Here is a 20,379-nt window from a genome sequence, read left to right as displayed (position 1 = left end):
GCCAACCACTTCAGCTTTCTCTCATACCATTCATTTTCTTCAAAAAACTCCACAATGTCCTTTTTTTTTCTAGGTTTGGAATGTCTTAGTTCCTTTCAGCCTCTAAGTCTTTAAATATGTTGTTCCCCCTACATGGAATTTTCTTCAGTGCCATCCCTTGTATCATTTACAGGAGAGTTTTTGCAAATTAGCCCCAATTCCTCGCCTCACTATATCCACATTTTTTGCAATATGACTTTGGAGGACCTTTCATCACAAGCATAGTCTACTTTACCACTGCTTAATCTGACCTGGCCTTACAACCAAAATGCAGCAGAAGTGACAATCTGCCAATTCTGAGCCTCTGCTTTAAAATAGCTTTGTAATCTTTTGCTCACTCTCTTTCTCTTGGAACCCCACCCAGCCACTATGATAAAAGCTGAGACTAACCTGCTGGAGCATAAGAGACTCTGTGCAGAAGAACTGAGTCAGTCCAGTTGCCCCAGCCTGGACTGAAAGGACCCAGCAAAATCAGTAGAGCTGCTTACATCCCCAATATATAAGTGAGCACAGATGAGACCAGAAAAACCACCTAGTAACCCAAAGACTTGTGACCAAAAATAAAGGTTTACTGCTATATACCACAGGGATTTTCTCCTTGTTTGTTTAACAGCATTATTATAGCATTAGGTATAAAAAACACAATGTATCACTGATATTGGATAAACTCTAGTTTTCATCCATCAGAGATTTCATCCATCTTGAGTCCTACTTTCCTGCACCACCAATAAATAACCCCTACATTTTAGTCTCTCAGAGTTTCTTCAACTATTTATTAAGGTTTTTATGCTATGTATATATTTAGATGATCCCTTTCCCACTACATACACAGACTCATCATGGCCAAGGACATGTGTGTTTTGTCAAGCACTGTACCTTCAAAATATCAGAGTGTCTGACACATGATAGTTGCTCAGTAAAAACAAGTTAAATGAATTCATAAATATATGAATATATCTTTGTAATATATTGTTCCTGAAAAATAAGATTAAATTTTTATTTCCATCCTTGCATAGAAATAGAATAAACTTTATTTTATTCATGTGATGAAATACTATACAAAAGTTAAAAGGAAAGAAGGAAACCAGCATGTAGAAATATGACTGAATTTTAAAAGTGTAGAGGGGGAAAAAAACGTTGCAAAAGGAATTGCACTCTGATATCATTTATACCAAGATTTAAAACAAAAGGAATAAAAACACAAAGCCACACTTCAAAATATAATAATTATGAGGAGAATATAAACATCAATAATTCTATTTATATAAAGAAAAAGAGTGAAAATCTACTTCAGTATTTATTAAGATCTCAATTTTGTGCAGACCAACACTACTGAGTTAAGAGAATAAATAAAAATATAAACAGTCCTTTTCTTGCTTTCAAAAATATAAGAGTAAAGGGTATGGCATCACGATGCTGGCCTGGGTTACGTGAGGTGGTGTGAGAACTGAAGCTGAAGGGGTTTTGTCAGCTGACAAAAGAGAATGCTTGAAATAGATTAATTAGATTAGACCATCCACATTGTATCCATTCCTATACCTGTCTCTAAATAAGATTTAGCAGTCCAGTGGAGAAAATGCAGAAATTAAGCATCTGACTTCCCAGATTTATCCAAACAATGCCTTCTTCCAACAGGGAATCTTTGTTAAGGAGATGCCCTGGGAAGATTATTTAAGCCCTGGACTGAGCCAAACACCAATAGGATTTAGAATGGCCCAACTTGGAGGTTCTCACAGATGCATTTTACCAGTCTCTGTGAGTCTCCTCAAGTCATCTTGACAAGAAGGAGCCCTCTTTGCATGCAGTTTTACATGTAGTTTGGCATTTCCAAAATCTTATTCCCCAGAAGTAAAATGAGCATCTTAGTCAGGAAACTTGAATTTTAAAAGAAAGATCGTTACTATCAAACTTTGAGAATTCTGAAATCCAGACACTTTAGAGAAAGAAAGTAGTTGGGCCATTCTATTACTGATTACTACTAATGAGGGAAAAGGCACACAAAAAGAAAATCACACACCTGTATGCTTATCCTTGGAGGACAGCACACAGTCAGACTCAGGAAAAGTGAATTTCAGTACAGAAAGAGGATGATGACATGTATTTAAAGAGAAAGGCAAGCTGGGTGATGTCTAAAAAGTGGGAATAGGTTGTGAGATTAAAAAAAAAAAGCCAAGACTTTGACGACTTTGTGGGGGAAGAGAAACCCAACACAGTAACATCTTTGAATTTCATGATTACTTCCCTTCCTAATCTTAATGTGAAGAGACAGTAAGGTCCCACTTGATGTCAGTGTTTATGAATTAAAAATGAGACCAGTTGTCATGGTTGGACTTTTCTCTGGGTAAAAATTCTGTTTTGGATTTCACCATGGTTAGGTTTTCACCAGATGAATAAAATGAAGGAAGAAATGAGCAGTTGAGTCAGGGGTAACTGGAAAAAAATGGTTTCAAAGGTAAATCAGGGAATATAGTCTGGTTAAAAACAGAATGATGACAAGGGGTGGGAGAGGGACAGAGGGTAGTTGTTAGGATTAGTATATTATAGGATCCAATGAGTCAAAGTGTGGTTGGAGTCCATGGACTATAATAGGGGCAGTGAGCTAGATAGTTAAGAAGTGGTGTTCCAGAGTTGGGAAGGTTGAAAAATTAGATATGGGTGAAGCTTGGCATTTTAGATAGTGACAAGGTTTTGGAGTCAGCTTGACTGGGTGGCGTTTGGCTAAGGTACAGAGATGAACAAGGTCAATGTAAGATAAAAAATCAAGGAACTGAGAAATCAGGTTATTGAATACTGAATGCTGAATATAGTGTAAGATGAAATGGCCAAGAATATGACAAGAGTATTTTGGTGAAATTAACAATAAGCTAGGAGGTAAAGTCTCCAAGGAATGATGGGATGATCTGGAATGAGAACATGAAGACAACATGGGTAGCATAGTCTAATGGCCATGATCCTAGTGACTGGGGCATTACATATGAGAGAAAGGTCATCTAGAAGTGGCATTGAGGAAAAAGGGGCACTCTGTCCTCACTCACAGACTGGGTAGTAAGAGGACATGGTACACACTGCTATATTTAAAATAGATAACCAACAAGGACCTACTATATAGCACATGGAACTGTGCTCAATACTCTGTAATAACCTAAATGGGAAAAGAATTTGAAAAAGAATAGTTTCATGTATATGTATCACTGAATCACTTTGCTGTACATGTGAAACTAACACAACGTTGTTAATCAAGTATAGTCCAATATAAAATAAAAATATTAAGAAAAAGAGGACCTGGGAGAAAATAGTCACAAGTTTGGCAGAATACAAGAGAAGCAGCATCCTCAGATGAAAGCCAAATTTCAGGTGATGCAACCCAGTGAGGAGGAAGTCAGCAAAGGTTAAGGGTATAAGGATTCGGCTGATGACTGACTTTGTTTCATGAAGTCCAGGGAAGAACTTTAGCAGCTGGGGGAGGATTGGCAAATGGGGTCAGAAGTGGGAACAAGCAGAGTTACTTGTAGATGAGGGTTTGGGCAGTAAGGGGTGACCTTGGAACTCTAGGCTTATTACAGTGCCCTATGTACAGCGCAGTGGATCCCCAACATATCAGAGATGGTAATGTCAAGGCAAATACGTGGGCAAGGATACGTGCTTGGGGATGCGTGGTGGAGGGTCTTGTCGAAACACCCTCTCCACTTCTGTTGGGAGAGCGTGGAGTTGAGGGGAAGGGACACTTATTCGGAGCGTCACAGACTGACGTTTCCTTTTGTTAACTGCAGAAAGAGAGGTGGAGGGCAGAGATGAGATAACCGGGACCACAGGCAGTAAGATGCTTCTTTAGGACACCTGCCACTGGGGATGCTTGTGTTGAAAGCCTGACTTCTGCTGTCAGTCAGAGCCACGTTTAAAATCCTGGGTCTGCCGCACACTTGCTGTGGGAATTTAAGCAAGCCCGGGAACTGCTTTTCCCAGGGCTTGGCTTACTGGATACGTATTAACTTTTATTAATATTAATATTTATGTTAATAACCATAGTCAAGGCCCTAAACCTGCTAGACATGCCAAAAAGAAATGTCATAAACTTCGATGTTTGACTCAGCCAGATTTTGTTCCTTTTTAAATGAAAACACTAGGATTACTTTCTAAATGAATCCTGAGAACAGTACAAAGACAAAAACAGAAAGCTGAGAGGCAACTGGTGGGGGGAACAGCCCCGTAGCACAGTTGTTTACATTTGATTACTTTTGCTTAAAACTGATGAAATAATTAAAATAAATCCTTTGTGCTCAAGGGATAGAATCCTAGTAAGATAAACTCTAGTAGCTCTTATGGATGGGATTTCTGGAAGAATTAAATGAGGGTTATATAATCCCCATTCATAAAATAGAATTAATTTATGCAAACAAACTCATTAATATGCATGTGAAAGTAGATCTGTCAACTTAAGTATTCTCAAATAGGTGGGGAAACACCCTGCAGTTGACTCCCTAAGTCATACCTGTAGATCTAGACTTTCTCATTTGCATTTTCTGATGTCATGAGTAGAAATTTCTGACGGGATTATAGTTTGAAAACCTATTGTTTTGGTTGATGCTCAAACACATTTTTTTCTTGTTCTATATTCCAAAGGCATTGATATATTTTTTGAAGCAAGCCTATAGTTATATTTGAGCAGGTGCACAAACACCGAAAATAGAGTTTACTTTGCTCAGTGCTTCCACCTGTTTTTGTCACATAGTAGGTGCTCAGTAAATATGCATTATTTGAATGTGGAAATAAATATGTTAATGGCCATCTTAGAGTTTGGAAATATAGATTAACATTTGCTTTTCCCCTGGATTTATGTAGACCATATCATAGCTGCCTTTTTATATCACCTTGGGTTAACCTGTATATGCTGCTATTCGATTGTCTTTAGGCACTAACATAAGTCTTATTTTGAGACTGTATTTCCTGCTCAATATGGTATTGAGGCCAGCAACGTATGTGTCACCTAGAAGCTTGCTAGAAACTTAAACTATTGGCACCCTCCTTTGGCCTCTTGAAACGGAACTTACATTTAATAAGGTCCCCAAGTGATTTGTATGTATATTAAATTAACATTTGACAAGCACTAGTTAAATGATTAGGGAAGTGAGTTATAACATCAAGAATCTCAGGCATTACATCTCACCTACACTATTTTCTAATGACCCTAGGCATGTTACTCCACTTCTCTGAAGTTAATTTTCCTCATCTATAAAACTGGGTTTATAATGGTAGCTTCTGTGTTACATGGTAGTTTGAAGGATTAAAGTAAATTATCCTCTTTAGCTAGAAAGAACTGTTGAGAAGGTTGTGACCTCCTTTTAGGAACATATATGTAAGCATCCATCATAGAGGATGTACTCAGTATCATAAAACTTGAAATGCTTATGTGCCTTATTTTTATAAATTCCCATAATTCCCTGGCTCCTACAAGAATGGAGAAGCGGATAACATAAACGTAACACCACCAGTTCAGGAAGCAGAACAATTTTCTTCCCAAACCATCAATCTCGGAAGTATAGGAAAAGGCACAGGCTCATGGAAGCACACCAAGAAATGTCCAGGAAAAATATTCTAACCTAGTTTTCTGAAATAGGTAGGCAGGACCTCTGGACTGAGTTATGCTTTGTGAGCCTTCCACCAAGAAAAGCCACATAATATGTGAATAAAGCAAGCATTGGATTCACCTGAAGTTTGAAAAATTTAGCAACTCATTTCTATTGCCTGTGCAGAGGACCTACTGTGGTGGTGTTACAGCTATAGCCAGAGGTTGGTGAGATTTGCAAATAGAGATAGTGACATTGGCTACAGTGATAGTAAACTAGGCACATAGTTCGGGAAGCCTCTTAACTAACGGTATGGAAGAGGCTTAAGGAGTATCTAATGAATGTGAGCTATTATTCTTAAGATATGATATAAGAAGTCACCATAAGAAATCCAATGTTGTAAGCATTTGAGCAGGTTTGTGAGGGGAATGTGATCCACTGAATCACCCACTTGCTCTTGAGGATTCACAAGAGAAGCTTCTCTCAGGTTCTAAAGTCAGAGCGATTATGCTTATAGGAGCAATTGACATGTTTTTATCCCCTGAAAGACATGAACCCTTTTTTGCCTTGGCCACTGAAAAGCTCGAGTTTAGTAATTGGATATGACTTTATGATATGAATTTTTATTCCCTTTTTATTTTACTTGAGATATTTTTCCCCTTGAGTTTAGCTGACAAATTGAGCCTCAATTTTAATCCATATCATCTATTTTAATAACTCTCAGATATCAAGACTAATTATAAGACTGCTGTAATTGAGTGTGGCATTTGCACAAAGATAGACAAATATAACAGTGGAAGAGAAAAGAGAGAGCCTAAATGCAGTCCCAAGCAGTGGGTATGCATGCTTGATTACCTTCAGAGATGGCACTATAGAACTGTAAGGCAAAGGCTGCATTTTTAATATCTTGGCTCGACTGGATCCCTATGAAGATATATATATATATATATATATATTGAACCTACCTTGCACCATGCCAATAAATAAATAAATAACTTCCAGGTGCATTGCAGTTTTAAATATGAAAGACAAGACAATAAACTGTAGAAGATAATATAGGAGAGTATCTTCATTTAATCAGGGCAAGATAACATTTCTAAAACTTTTTACAAAAAGCATCATTACATATAGGAAACAATCGATAAATTGGACTATATTAAATTTGAAAATTTCTGTTTATCAGAGACATGATTAAGAGAGTATAAAAAGGCAAGCCACAAGGTAGGAAAAGCTATTTCCCTACATAAAACCAACACTGTGCTGATATCTGGAATCAGTCACTAAGAAAAAGACAGCTCAATAGAAAAATGATTTAAAATTTTTTTAAAGCGGGGGAGGCTTTGCATGTAGCCAATACACATGTAAAAGGTGCTCAAGTTCATTAGTTATCAGGAAATGCAAATTAAACCCAAATGAGATACCCTTACATATCCTCCCCAAAAGCTAAAATTTAAAAAAGACTGACAATACCAAGTGTTGTCAAAAAAACATTGCTGGTAAAAAGATAAATTAATAAAACCACTGTAGACAATAGTTGGCATTATCTTTTAAAGTTGTAAATATGCATACCCAAATGCCCTATAATTAATTCTACACTATGGTATATACAACAGAGAAGTGTATACACAAATGTACCGAAGATAGATACATGATTATTCATAAAGAATTATTCATCTTTGCCTCTAGAAACAATCCACATTTCCATTAAGAGTAGAAGTCATTCATAAATTGTAGTATGTTCATACAATAAAATACTATATATCAATGGAAATTAATGATCTACAGCTACCCACAACAACATGGATGAATCTCACAAATACTGTCGGCTACAAAGCCAGACTCAAAGGAATATATATTGTATGGTTTTATTCATATAAAATTCAAAAAGACAATATTTAATTATATATTTACAAGTCAAGATAGTGGAGAAGAGAGAGAGAGAGTAGTAACAGGAAGGGTAGACCAGGGGAGGGCCTTCTGGAGTGTTCCCAGTTTTCTGTTTCTGAATCTGGTTTAGTACTGCTTCACTGATCTATGTATGTTTTGCAATTTTCTTGTATGTGTTTTGCTTCTTGGAAAAGATTGTATATAAATTAATACGTTAAAACATGATGAACATTTCCAGAGGTTGCCACCAAATCCTCTTTATCATTTTAATTTACTTTTTAAACATTTAATTCTAGTCTGCTATTTTGGTAACACATTAATAATAAACTCCAGAAAATAGTTCATCTGATTCTTTAGTACAAATAAAAATTTTGCTGTGATTCCTGACCAAATGTATAAATCTCAAAAGCAAAATCTCTACAGGCTATGTTCAAAACTTCCTCAAAATCATTTGTCAGATAGCATAAGAGTAATAAATAAGCGCTTCAGCTTTGGGTTTCTTTCTCAGTTTTACACATCAGAAAATCTCAGTTTTGATCGGATGAATACCTTACTTTCTAACGTTGTCTTCTCCCACCCCAACTCTTTGCCTGTGCAGCTCGAATGTACAACTTTATTCAAATGGACCAAAAAGACTAGGTCCTGCTGAATATGAGTAGAGGTGAGGGATAAGAGAAGGCCTGCATTTTTAAAAAGTATCATTTCTGATAAGATACATAAATAGATGTCCAGCAGTGATGATGAAGAGAAAATGAGGCTAAAACATTGGATAATCCACTCTCCTGTTGATTGAAAAAAATAAAAATAACAGTGGCTTGCTGTAATTCAACCATGCAGCTGCTCTGAGTCCATTTGTTTAAGGCTTAGATTATTTTTAAAAGCGAAGACAAACTCTTCTCCTTTTTATGATACCCACTGACGGTTATTACATTAAGATAAATTCAGAATATTAAATCCATTGCTATATTGTTTAGTGCTGTTTCCAAAATGATCATTTAAAATCAATACTAATTTATCAGATTTCTTTTATTTAATAAATTAAAGAAAATATTTCTTTACCCACTTTGTTTAGATACTTTTCTGATGTACAAAAAAAAAAAAGGTTAAAAACCATCTAGCATTTACATTTATAATTAGATACGCATTACCCACTTAAGACACACTTCACAATTATCAGAGCCTTTACAGTTTCCAAATGCGTTTTTAAGTGTTATTTTCAAAACCCCTTCTCTTGAGTTTTAATTTGCTTTTCAGATATAAATGCACTTTGTCAGTATATCTTCAGGATCATGTATAACTTTTTATATTTCTTATATATGAAAAAATATTAAAGACATTCTGAATTCATCAGTACCCAATGAAGATTTTAAAATTTATTTCTAGATGTGAGAGGGTTTTTGTTGTTGTTTTTCATGCTTGTACAGACCCTGGGCAAGAGACAGAAATAAAAATACACATCACCTACAAATATACAGATATCTTAGAAATCCTTCTCGAAAGAGCCAAAGGCCTTGATATCATTACTTTTACTTGGAGACCTTTTCTGTTGTTCTCTGACTATGGGTTTTGGATTCATGTGGATTCTGTTTTACTTCCTCTATCTACAAATAAATGTATATTTAAAAATTATTTTCAGATGGAGATGTGAGAAATTCTTTGTCTGTGGTAGGTTGGTGACCTTGGACGAGTAACATAGTTGCCCCACTTTGAATTTCTTTAATTTCTTCATCTGTAAAACATGGTTTAGGAGAGCTTACAGGTATAGAATAAAGATGAACAGCATTGCAGATATAAAACCCTTGGCATTTCTCTGGAAAAAAAAATTATGGTGATTGTAAATGCCTGCATGTTTATAGCCCTTTAAAATGAAATATTATTGCATTTTAACCTTGAGCCACCTAAAATCAACCCTGTGACACGGAGCAAGAATCCCTTAACCCCATCCTACAAGTGTTAGAAATGAGGTTTGGAACATCCCTAAATATGTGTACCGTGGTTTTAATAACATTAGTAATATCATTAATTTATCAGACTGATATTTTTAAGGGGAAAAGTATGTGGCGTTTTCAAGCAATGCTCTATAAATAACTTCAAAATTCTTAACATCAAAGTATTTCCATTGTTCATAGGATAAGTACTGAAGTCCCAAACTTGGGCTATTAATAGTTGCATGGGCAGACCTCTGCCGAGCTCTCCATCAACAACTCAACAACAATATATCAGGTGCCCTTACCCACTGCTCTACATGTAATCATAAGTATTTGGGCCTTACAGTAAACCTACATAAAGTGGGTACTACTGACACCTCCATTTTACACTTAAATTCACACCTGTGCACAATGTCACATTGAGTGGGGAATATTTTTCAAACATAGGCAGTTCATGCCTGGTACCTCTGCCTAAAAGCTTCATGATATGAGGGAGTTCTGCAGGTTTCTCTGTCATCTCCTAATATCACCCGATCATTCCATTATGTGTAGATTAAGCTTGGAAATAAAGGGTCTCCAAAATTTGGATATACCTGCCTCCAAATTATGTTTCAGCCTTGTCCTAGAAAACCAGTTATTTCTAAATCATGGCCTTTCACATTCCAGGCACCCTGGCCTGGGTTTTGCTATTGCTCTCTCATTTTGTCTAATGCTTGAGATTTGTTTGTATTTGCGTTTCCTCTCACTCTCCTGTCAACCTGAATGTTCTCCTTCACCTACTTTCTGTGTTTGGAACACAAACTAATATTCCAAGGCTCAGTTCAAGCCCAATTGCCTTTGGAATGCTTCCTTTGCCCTTTGTCCAATCCAGACAAACTTTACTACTTCCTTCTCTGGTCTCCCTTATAGGGTACAACTCACATCATCTGATGCTTTTTTTGAGGAGGTACAGTGGGCAGTAAGAACTTGGACTCCAGGTTCTGATTGCCTGGGTTTGAATACTGACTCTGCTACTTATGTGTGTGATTTTGGGCAAGTTAGTTAATTCTTCTGTGGCCTCAATCTGCTCATCTGAAAATGGGATTATAGTAACTTCATAGGGTTGTTGTGTAAGGCTCATTGAAGTTAATTTACCTAAAAAGCTCGGAACGGTGCCTGCTATATAATATGTACTGTGCAAATGCTAGCAATTTCTTTCCTTTTTTTCTTGCACTCAAGATTTCACCTGCCTGCTCTGTGAAGACAGGGAGCAGCTATTTCTTATCTATCATTTAATCTTTACTCCCTAGCACAGTGCTTGATGCATATAAATAAGGTGTTTTCTGGTTGCTTGGTGGATGAATAAATAAATGACCATTCATTTATTCAACTAGTCTAGCTTCGGTCTAGCTAGGTTAGGAGGCTCCAGCAATAATGGAACAAACTTATGTGAAATGGTATCTGTGATTAAATTTTAAATAGTGCAGGACCAAAAAAGCCCTATTCATAAATAACGTTTATCCCAATGTTGATCTATTCATTGGTAGAGTTGTATATTATGAGTGTCTAAAAAAAATACAGCTCAGTGAAATCATGGATTTCTTTCAAAATGCCTGTCTTTTTTACTCAAGGATGACATTTTAAACAGCAATGACAGATGCAATGTTCTCTCACACAAGTACAGAGTAATTCATTAACATACATATGAAAGGAAGGAGTCTACATTCAACCTTTACCACCAAAGTCCTTGAGAAATAAAAGAAATTCAAAGCAGCTACAAGTGTAGCTTGTGAAAAGTCAAACTGGTGTTATCATTCAAGAATACCAGGGTGATAACAGGAGCTTTTGATGACTAGACACTTGCTGAATTTGATTTAGGGTTGAGGTTGGGTAGAGGAAGAAGAGAAGAGCTTAAATTAGAATCTATCTGAGAATTTGGAATGACAGAATCTTATGTGGAAGAACTGAAGGAGACTTTTGCAATTAAATAGTTCAAAACATACTTTTGATAAGTCCACAGAGATGACTGACTTGTCTGAGTAACATAGCTGGTTAAAGACAAATTTGATTTAGGAGGATTTTTCATAACAGAGTTTTTTTTATATTTGGGCTGCATTTCAGGATGGTTTCATGGTGGGATGATTCAAGGTGAGGCAGACTCTAACAGGCTGAGTCTAATATAAACTCCAAGGGTGCTTTTGAATTTCTGAACATCAGGACAGAAGTTGCAAACAAAAGTCATCAACTATCTAAATGTATTTACCTACAGAGTCTCTCCCATGGACAAGTTAGTTACTGAAAGGCTGTTCATAATTCATTTGTTCTGAAGGTCAAAGTGGCACTATACAGTTGACTGCCAACTGGTAGGAAGCAGAGTTGTTGACACAATTTTATTTTGATGTATAGCTTTGTTCTTACCTATGGAAATTCGTATTAGGGCTTCTGGACCCAATTTCTCTGTCAAGAAGAAGATCAAGTATATTAAATGTTTAGTGTCTGCCTTACTTTGGGTTCCTTAGAAGCAGAGTCTGATGCAGAGATTCAGGGTGTTGATTTATTGAGGAAGCACTCCCAGGAGAAATGGAGGGATGGAAACTGGATAGAGCAAGGGAAGGGGCTAAGCAAGAAGGTGTCTCAGCTGTTGTCTAGCTCCATCCTGACCCCATGGGGAGCTCTAGGGCATGCATTGAAGAACAGGGGCAGCTGTGGGCATTAACAGCTGGGCCCACTGCCCGTTAAAAGGGATCTGGACCCGGCACCAACAGCATCTACCACCAGGCTTATTGTGAAGGTTGCTGTCCTACAGATATGGCTTATTATTTCAGCAATGATTATACCAATAGCAAATGAAATAAAGAAAAAAGGTCCACATAATTTGTGTGGGCAGTGTTTGAAAAGGACTGAATACCTTAACACAAAAGCCATAAGTTTTAGAATCTGAACTTTTATACTCAGGTTACAACTGGTTCTCTAACAATATACTTTTTTAAAAATTCCAATCTCAGTGAGCCTCAGGCTTCTAATCTGTAAAATGGGGACAACAATAGCATCTTCCTCTTATGGTTGTTCCACAGTTCAAGAAAGGTAATATATGTCAAATACCTTAAAATCTTGAAAACAAGGGAACAGCTGGTCTGGAGAAAGTTTTAAAATGTAAACTAGTTTTTTCACGAGTAACTGTAGCAGTTTGAAATATGTAGATGTTTGGCCAACTTGAGAGAGGAAATGAAAATATAAAAAGAAGAATTAGAGTTACCGTTTCCTGAGTGCCTATAAGGGACCAGGGGTTTCACATTCGTTACCTCAGTTAATCCATTTCACTGTCCTATGGATGCTGCTGTAATTCTCATTGTATACATTTCATAAAAGAGGCTTAATATTGTTAACAATATTAAGTAATATCATACTACTGGTTGTTTTACAAAGATAGAATTTGAACTCAGATCTGTTTGTATTGAAAATATTAGCATTTGACCACCATTGTTGCGATGTTCAGAAAGGTACAAAAGCCTTTCTAGCAAAATAGACAATGTTGAAAATTTATGAAAGTAGTGGTGAGAACTCAAATTAAGTTGAGGGTGCGGCTCTTGCAATTTAGAAACTTTCCATTTGGTTGGAGACTTGCATTTGGATTCTACTTTTTCTGTGCAAAGAAACAGAACAGATACTTAATAAGGAAAACTTACTCTCTTTTTTTTTTTGATAATTATGGGAGGAAAAAAAGCCAACTGAAATGATTACTTTTATTCCACTGAATTCTGATGATATCACTTTTTAAAAACTTGTGGTAAAATATGTATAACATAAACTTTACCATTTAAACCATTTTAAGTGTACAATTCTTTAGTATTAAGTACATTCGCATTGTTGTATAATCCCCATCCATCTCCAGAATTTTTTAATCAATCCAAACTAAATCTCTGTACTCATTAAACAATAACTCCCCATTTTCCTTCACCTACTCCATGGAAGCCACCATTCTACTTTCTGTCTAGGAATTTGCCTAGTTACTTACCTCATATAAATGGAATCCTACGATAAGTATCCTTTTGTGTGTGTCTTATTTCACTCAGCAAAATGTTTTCAAGGTTCATACATGGTGTAGCATGTAATAGAATTATAAAATTTCCTTTTTAAAGTGGAATAATATTCTGTTGTATGTTTATACCACATTTTGTTAATGCATTTATCTGTTGATGGGCATTTGGGTCATTTCTACCTTTTACCTGTTATATATAATGCCACTATTAACATGGGTATACAAACATCTGCCTGAGTCCCTTCCATCCTTTGGGGCATTTACCTAGAGGTGGAATTGCTGTGTCATGGTAATTCTATGTTCAAGTTTTTAAGGAACTGCCATGCTGTCTTCCACAGTAGATGTACCATTTTACATTCGCACCAGTAATGCACAAGGATTCCAATGTTTTCACATCCTTGCCAATTCTTGTTATTTTCTGCGTGTGTGTGTGTGTGTGTGTGTGTGTGTGTGTTTAAAATAATAGCCATCCTCATGAGTGTGAAGCAGCATTTTCTGGCTCTGATTTGTATTTCTGTACTGATTAGTGATGTTCAGGATGTTTTCATAGAGAAACAAATTCCCAATTGGATATTTCTCTTCTATTACGTTCTCTCTTTTTCTTTCTGCCTCTCTTCTCTCTGTCTCTCTATTTCTCTGCCTCTCTCTTTCCCTTCCTCTCTTTTTGGAAGAGTAACCTTATTAATGAGATTATGCATATGCATATATTTGCATGTGGATACAAATGTAATTTCTTTGAATGAAATTTCAGAAAACCTATTTTGCAAAATTAATATCCTGTATCTCTTAAATGAGATTAGAAGAAAGAATTTGTAAGTGGAGTCTTCTGGGCTGTAAGTCATCAACACTTTTTTTTTTTTTTTTTAATAGAAAGCTTTCTGCTTTTTTCCATGGTCTATGCCTTGACTTATGGTGTTTTTTTTTTTCTTTTTTAAAGGATGTTTTAATTTATTTATTTATTTTTGGCTGCACTGGGTCTTCCTTGCTGCCTGTGGGCTTTCTCTAGTTGCAGTGAGCTGGGGCTACTCTTCATTGTGGTGCATGGGCTTCTCATTGCAGTGGCTTCTCTTGTTGTGGAGCACGGGCTCTAGGCATATGGGCTTCAGTAGTTGTGGCACGTGGGCTCAGTAGTTGTGGCTCGTGGGCTTAGTTGCTTCACGGCATGTGGGATCTTCCTGCCTGGATCAGGGCTGGAACCCATGTTCCCTGCATTGGCAGGCGGATTCTTAACCACTGTGCCACCAGGGAAGTTCCCATCAATATTTTTCGATTCATCTTTAAGATCTTTGTGCTCATTTGTACAAAAAGTAAACCACTCAGAGTTGCATAATAGCAGTGGCAAAGCTAGACCTGGTATTTTCACCTTTTGAAAAGAAGTTGTTTACTACTTGGAATGAACAACTGACTTAAGTAAGGTGGCGAGAGTACTTATGAAATACAGGAAATGAAGGGAGATACTTTATAGGTGATTAAAATATGTTGGTTATGTTTAGGGTTGATTCAAGAGATAATTACACTCAACCAAATCTCTCCATGGACTTAGCAGGAAATGTTTCAGGCGTGGGACCACTACAGATACTGGACATGAAAGGCAGAATGATATGGTTCTTTTTTTGTTTTTGTTCTTGTTTTCAAGTTTAAGACTTGGAACATAAGATCCTTTAAGTCTGCAGGAGAAAGATCAGCTAATGGATGTAGGCCATTCTTCTTTCTGCATGAATAGTAATAGAAACGATTTTAGGGATCAACAGTCACACACCTTCAACTCAAAAAAAGGAAAATTTTGTGAAGAGACAAGAAAGTCAGCAAGGACAGAAGAATTGATTTTCCCATTCATCCAAATGAAAGCATACAATTTCTTCTTAATTGAAACCTTTCCTCTTTTTTTAGCAAAGAGAAAATATGATTTAACTTTGAAAAACTTCTAGTTACACATATTTTTAAAAGCAGAAAAAAGGTGAGGAAAAAATAATGTAGGGGAATAAAAAATATATTTTTTGTTTAAGAAGGGGAACAAAGAGGAGGAAATAGATGGCCATGTAAAGCATAGTGCATTAATTTTCATCGTAAGTATTCAGTTATTTTCAAGAATGGATAGAATCCATAGCTTTAGAGAAACTCCAGGGTATAGCAAATAAATGTGCTGTATGTGTTTTCCTTTGCCGGAAAGTCAAATTTATTCTTATGCAATCTGATCCAAATCATGTGTATCTTCTAGGGTTATCACCTATCCAAGTAGGAGATATAATTCTTTTGGCAGGATCATTGACAGTTTATGGAGCAATTGTTTACTTCTGTAAAATAAGTTTCTTATTAGTATTTTGCTTGCTATTATTTTTCCAAGTGCTGGTCTTAGCTGAAATGCAGACATCAAGTATTGTGTTTATCTTTACCATAAGGTTCAAGCAGCCATCAGCCTTTGTTCAGATTCCATTTAGCTCTATAAACGTTTGCATTATCCTTTGATTTCTGCAGATATAAATACATTCAGATACACTTAGTAACGTTTGTGTGTATGTATACATGTGTATGTGTGTATATATAGGACCACATACATATATGTACATATGTATAATGTGTGTATATTTATGACCGCATGCATATATATACGTACGTGTGTGTACTTATTTCTGAATATGCTTATATACATATTCAAAAACAATGCCATCCCCAGAATGGTCAACATTGGGGAACTATGTGTAGAACAAGGCATATTTGGAACACAAGATTTGGAATGGGAAACAGACCCAATTGTTAACTTATATATCTAGTGATGACTAAAGTAGTTCTACAAGGTGGGCTTTGGACATATATTTTATTTTTTAAATTTCAAAATAATTACTTTTTCAAAGTAACAGAAGCATAGACCTTTTCATGAGGGCTGCAAAGAGTAGCTTCTCACGCTTTGGCCCCTGATATATCCTCTGAGGTGGACATGGGTAGGGATTGGGTCAGGGAGGGGGTACAAAAGGAGACATTTAAGGCTTCTACTTCATCCATATCAACAGATGTAATTACTTTCAAACAAGGCTTTCCCTGGATCCAATATGAAATATTTCAGCCCCTGGAAACACTACAAAAAAAACTATATAAGGAGCAGTATGAATGTTGTTCATCTGCTAATGTCCTCAAATGTCACCAAGGTAATTATTTGGATGACATTTTTGTGACGCAGCTGGACATTGTTACAGTTAATATAAAGTCTGCCTTTGGCAACTACTTTATTTCCACCTACATCAAACTGTGGATGCATGATCACTTTTCCTGGGAGAATACTTGCCTCCCCCAAAAGACATCTCTGCCCTCAGCTTTTGCTTCGTGTGCTCTGCATACTAATACCCAATGCAAAAGAAAAAGGAAAAAGAGTAATATATATAATCTTTATCTTAATATGTATATCTGGAACTTTCACAGATATTTCTAAAAATAATTCACAAAATACAATAACACTGATATTTCCTTCCTTTTTTGAAATAGATTTCAGCTATCCCCAGGAGTCTGAATTCACAAAATGCACACTGTTAAAACTTTTTGCCTCTATAAATTCATATTTGCTCTCAAAGAGCACATGATTGGCAAAGCTGGATTTTTTTCTACTATGATTATAATAAAAATATATTTTTAGAAACGTAAAGATTATAGATTTTTCCCACAAACTCACATGCAAATTGGAGCTTCGCCTTCTGGCTCAGGATTGTTCCCAGAGGGTTGGTGGCCAGGCACTGGTACGTGCCAGTATCTTGATCTGTGCGGGGGCTACTGATTGCCAAACTGCCTCCGTCCAACCTGTAGTGATAGCTCATGGTAAAATCAATATCTGTGCCATTTTGCTTCCACCTTCAAGGAAAAAAAAAATCAAATCATGTTTCTGATATACAGAGTTGACCACTCCTGTGTTAAACAACATGCACCTGTAATTCCTGAGACTGTTAAAATGAAACAAAACATGGTTTTATGTGGATACATCCCACCAGTTTCATCGAAGATAATTGTCTTCATGAGCTCTGTGATATCAATAACTATGTTATTTTGAAGATCTTCTACTCTTTACAGATTATGAACATTCACCCAAATGTGTACAAAGAGGCAATAGAACTCTTGACATGAGAAATAAAAAGTAGACATTCAGTCAATAAACCTGGCCGCCCTATTCCTATAGCAACTTTTCAAATAACACGTACCATACCTGAACACGCACAACTGATACTGCAAAATTGAATGTCAAAAATGATTTAGACAGGGCTTCCCTGGTGGCGCAGTGGTTCAGAGTCTGCCGATGCAGGGGATGCGGGTTCGTGCCCAGATCCGGGGGGATCCCACATGCCGCGGAGCGGCTGGGCCCGTGAGCCATGGCCGCTGAGGCTGCGCGTCCGGAGCCTGTGCTCCGCAACGGGTGAGGCCACAACAGTGAGAGGCCCGCGTACGGCAAAAAAAAAAAAAAAAAAAAGATTTAGACATAGAAATCCAAGAAAAATATATTAGAAATGGCACAAAGAAAGCCAGCAAAGATTTTACAATGCCAATTTGAGGCCGATAACAAAACAAAAATAACCAGACTACTTTAGAACATGATTGTCTCTGTTAGTCTCTTACTAGGAAAATTAATTTCAACAGTATTTAGAAATACTGAATATTTTTCAGTATTTCTACAGTATTTAGAAATATTTCAACAGTATTTAGAAATGCCAAACTAAAATTATACCTTAACAAAAACAAATGCAGTTTGAGAAGTTTCTATTTTAGGCTGCAAAAAGTTTCTTGGCTTACCTATTAGTCAACAATCTTTTTGTACATGAATTAAGTATCAGAAAGGCCTAACAGTTATATTTATTTTCAAAGAAACATAAGATGTTTTAGAAATTGCATTTGGTCATTTTAAGATGAATGAATAGCCAGTAATTATCTTTAACTGGACTCACTTCCCCCACCTTGCAACCCCTAACTTCCATCAAAATATTCAGACATTTTGAAATAAGAATATTACATACTTAAACAGATACATTTCTAGGGCACAAGCTGTGTGTAGTCATATAAAGCATTTAAAAAAAGAGATATTTTAACCTCTTTTTTTTTTTTTTTTTGCCGTACGTGGGCCTCTCACTGTTGTGGCCTCTCCCATTGCAGAGCACAGGCTCTAGACGCGCAGGCTCAGCGGCTATGGCTCACGGGCCCAGCCGCTCCGCGGCATGTGGGATCCTCCCGGACCGGGGCACGAACCCATATCTCCTACATCGGCAGGCAGACCCTCAACCACTGCGCCACCAGGGAAGCCCGTTTTAAACTATTCAATTAAGATAATCAGTCAGAAAAACAAGTGAGTGGCCTCTTCCTATGTAATATAGCCAATTTCCAAATCATTTTTGTAGGGTCTATGCCAGCTTTGCAGTTTCTTCCCTTATTTTGGTAGAGGTAGCTAACTGTAAGAAAGGAATGACATTTTATAGCATTATTCCAGATGTCATTGACTTTTTTAGGAGTATTCTGAAACATCCCATGGAAAAAGTCTGGCAAATATCTACAACAGTAGAAAAGAAATACGGACTTAGGTAATCTACCCTATTAAAGATGAGAAGTGATTGACCAGATATCAAATCATCCAGAGGTTTTGAACAAACTCTGTCACTTTTAAATTATTTAGCCAATTCTTGTGCACCTCAACTTCATTTTAATAAAGGAAGTTGAAAGACAACAGTCAAAAATAGTATATTTCATTTGCCTGAGCTATCTGCCAAATTTTTTTCTAGAGAAATTTGTTTGGCCTCTTGTTCTCAATTTCAGAAGAAGAAAATGGAGAAAACTATTATTTTTTAGGCCTATCTGAAGCCTCGAATATTCTCCTTGCCAGCACTGTAATACTGTCTTACATGGTCTTTTAACCTTTGTGTTCCCTTTCATTTTCAATGCAAAGGCTATACAGCACTTAGTTTGCCAGCTCTCTTTAATTTTGGAATCAATCACTGAAATAACTGCTGTCATCATTATATGCTCCTAATTAAGCTCAGTAATTGTTTTTCAACACAAATTCAAAGTTGTTGGCTTAGCTGCAGCAAATGAATTTTTCACAGTATCCCCATAATCATTCTAATCACTATGGTACAATGATTATTAAACTGTGCATGTAGATCAAGGGTTCAAGTCGTGGTGTGGGCTTTGTCCTAATTAATATGTTTAAATCAATGGAGAAATAGTATTAATGAATTCAAGTGATTGTCATACAAACGTTGCGGATAGAATTGCATGCCCAGGAGAATTATCCCATGATGCAAACTAGGAAATATGCTATAGATGATTATTTTAAGCATCTGCCTTAATATCATATTAATTCCATGAAACATATGGATTTGAACTAAAATCTTGATCTTTTTCTGGTGAACATCCTTCCCTATTGAGTAGTTAAGAATATAATGGCTGGGGGCTATATTTGTTTGCTGGCCTGTGATAATGCATGAGTGTGTGTGTGTGTGTGTGTGTGTGTGTGTGTGTGCACGTGAGTGTTTTTCACAACTGAGCCTTGCTTTAGAATTACATGGAGCACTATTTCTGGGCCCATCCCTAGACCTTTGAAGAACTTCAAAAATGTAAATTTTTTTAGTAGTCTCTCTGGGTGATTGTAATGTGCACTAAACTTGGCTCCATTGACCCTGTGGAAAGAGTCCTAGGCCTAACTTTGACATTCCTTTGCTGTGTATGCTTGTGCAAGTCATGACTTCTCCAAAAATCATATCCATCAATTATAAAATTTCCACAATAAAAATATCCTGCTTTATCACATGAGGTTGTTAAGAAGATCAAGTGAGGAAATGAATAAAAAGAATAGAAGGGCAGAGTAACTACTTTTATGATTTTTACTCAGAGACCTAGAGCTTCTCCAGACTTAAGAATGTCTTTGTGACTGGAGTAGATTAAATTACAGAAAGGAACCTCCTCTTGTGACCAGGTCCAG

The 20,379-nt window shown here is 36.5% G+C and overlaps 1 protein-coding gene across 4 annotated transcripts in view; it reads right to left on the bottom strand.

Moving 5' to 3' along the window:
* The window catches only part of CNTN6 (contactin 6), a 143,355-nt gene extending 126,082 nt beyond the window's left edge, over positions 1-17,273 (bottom strand). For all 4 annotated transcript variants that reach the window (XM_089919571.1, XM_089919572.1, XM_089919574.1 and 1 more), the window contains exon 1: positions 17,098-17,273. In XM_089919571.1, the coding sequence (XP_089775697.1) occupies positions 17,098-17,239 (142 nt within the window). In that variant the 5' untranslated portion in view covers positions 17,240-17,273. The remainder of the gene's footprint in view (positions 1-17,097) is intronic.
* Between the last annotated feature and the right edge of the window lie 3,106 nt (positions 17,274-20,379).

Source organism: Delphinapterus leucas, chromosome 10 (genome assembly GCF_059928025.1).
Source record: "Delphinapterus leucas isolate spDelLeu-1000000601 "Yukka" chromosome 10, BTC_Dleu_Yukka2, whole genome shotgun sequence".
Lineage (NCBI taxonomy): Eukaryota > Metazoa > Chordata > Mammalia > Artiodactyla > Monodontidae > Delphinapterus > Delphinapterus leucas.
This window is presented reverse-complemented; position numbering and strand designations above follow the sequence as displayed.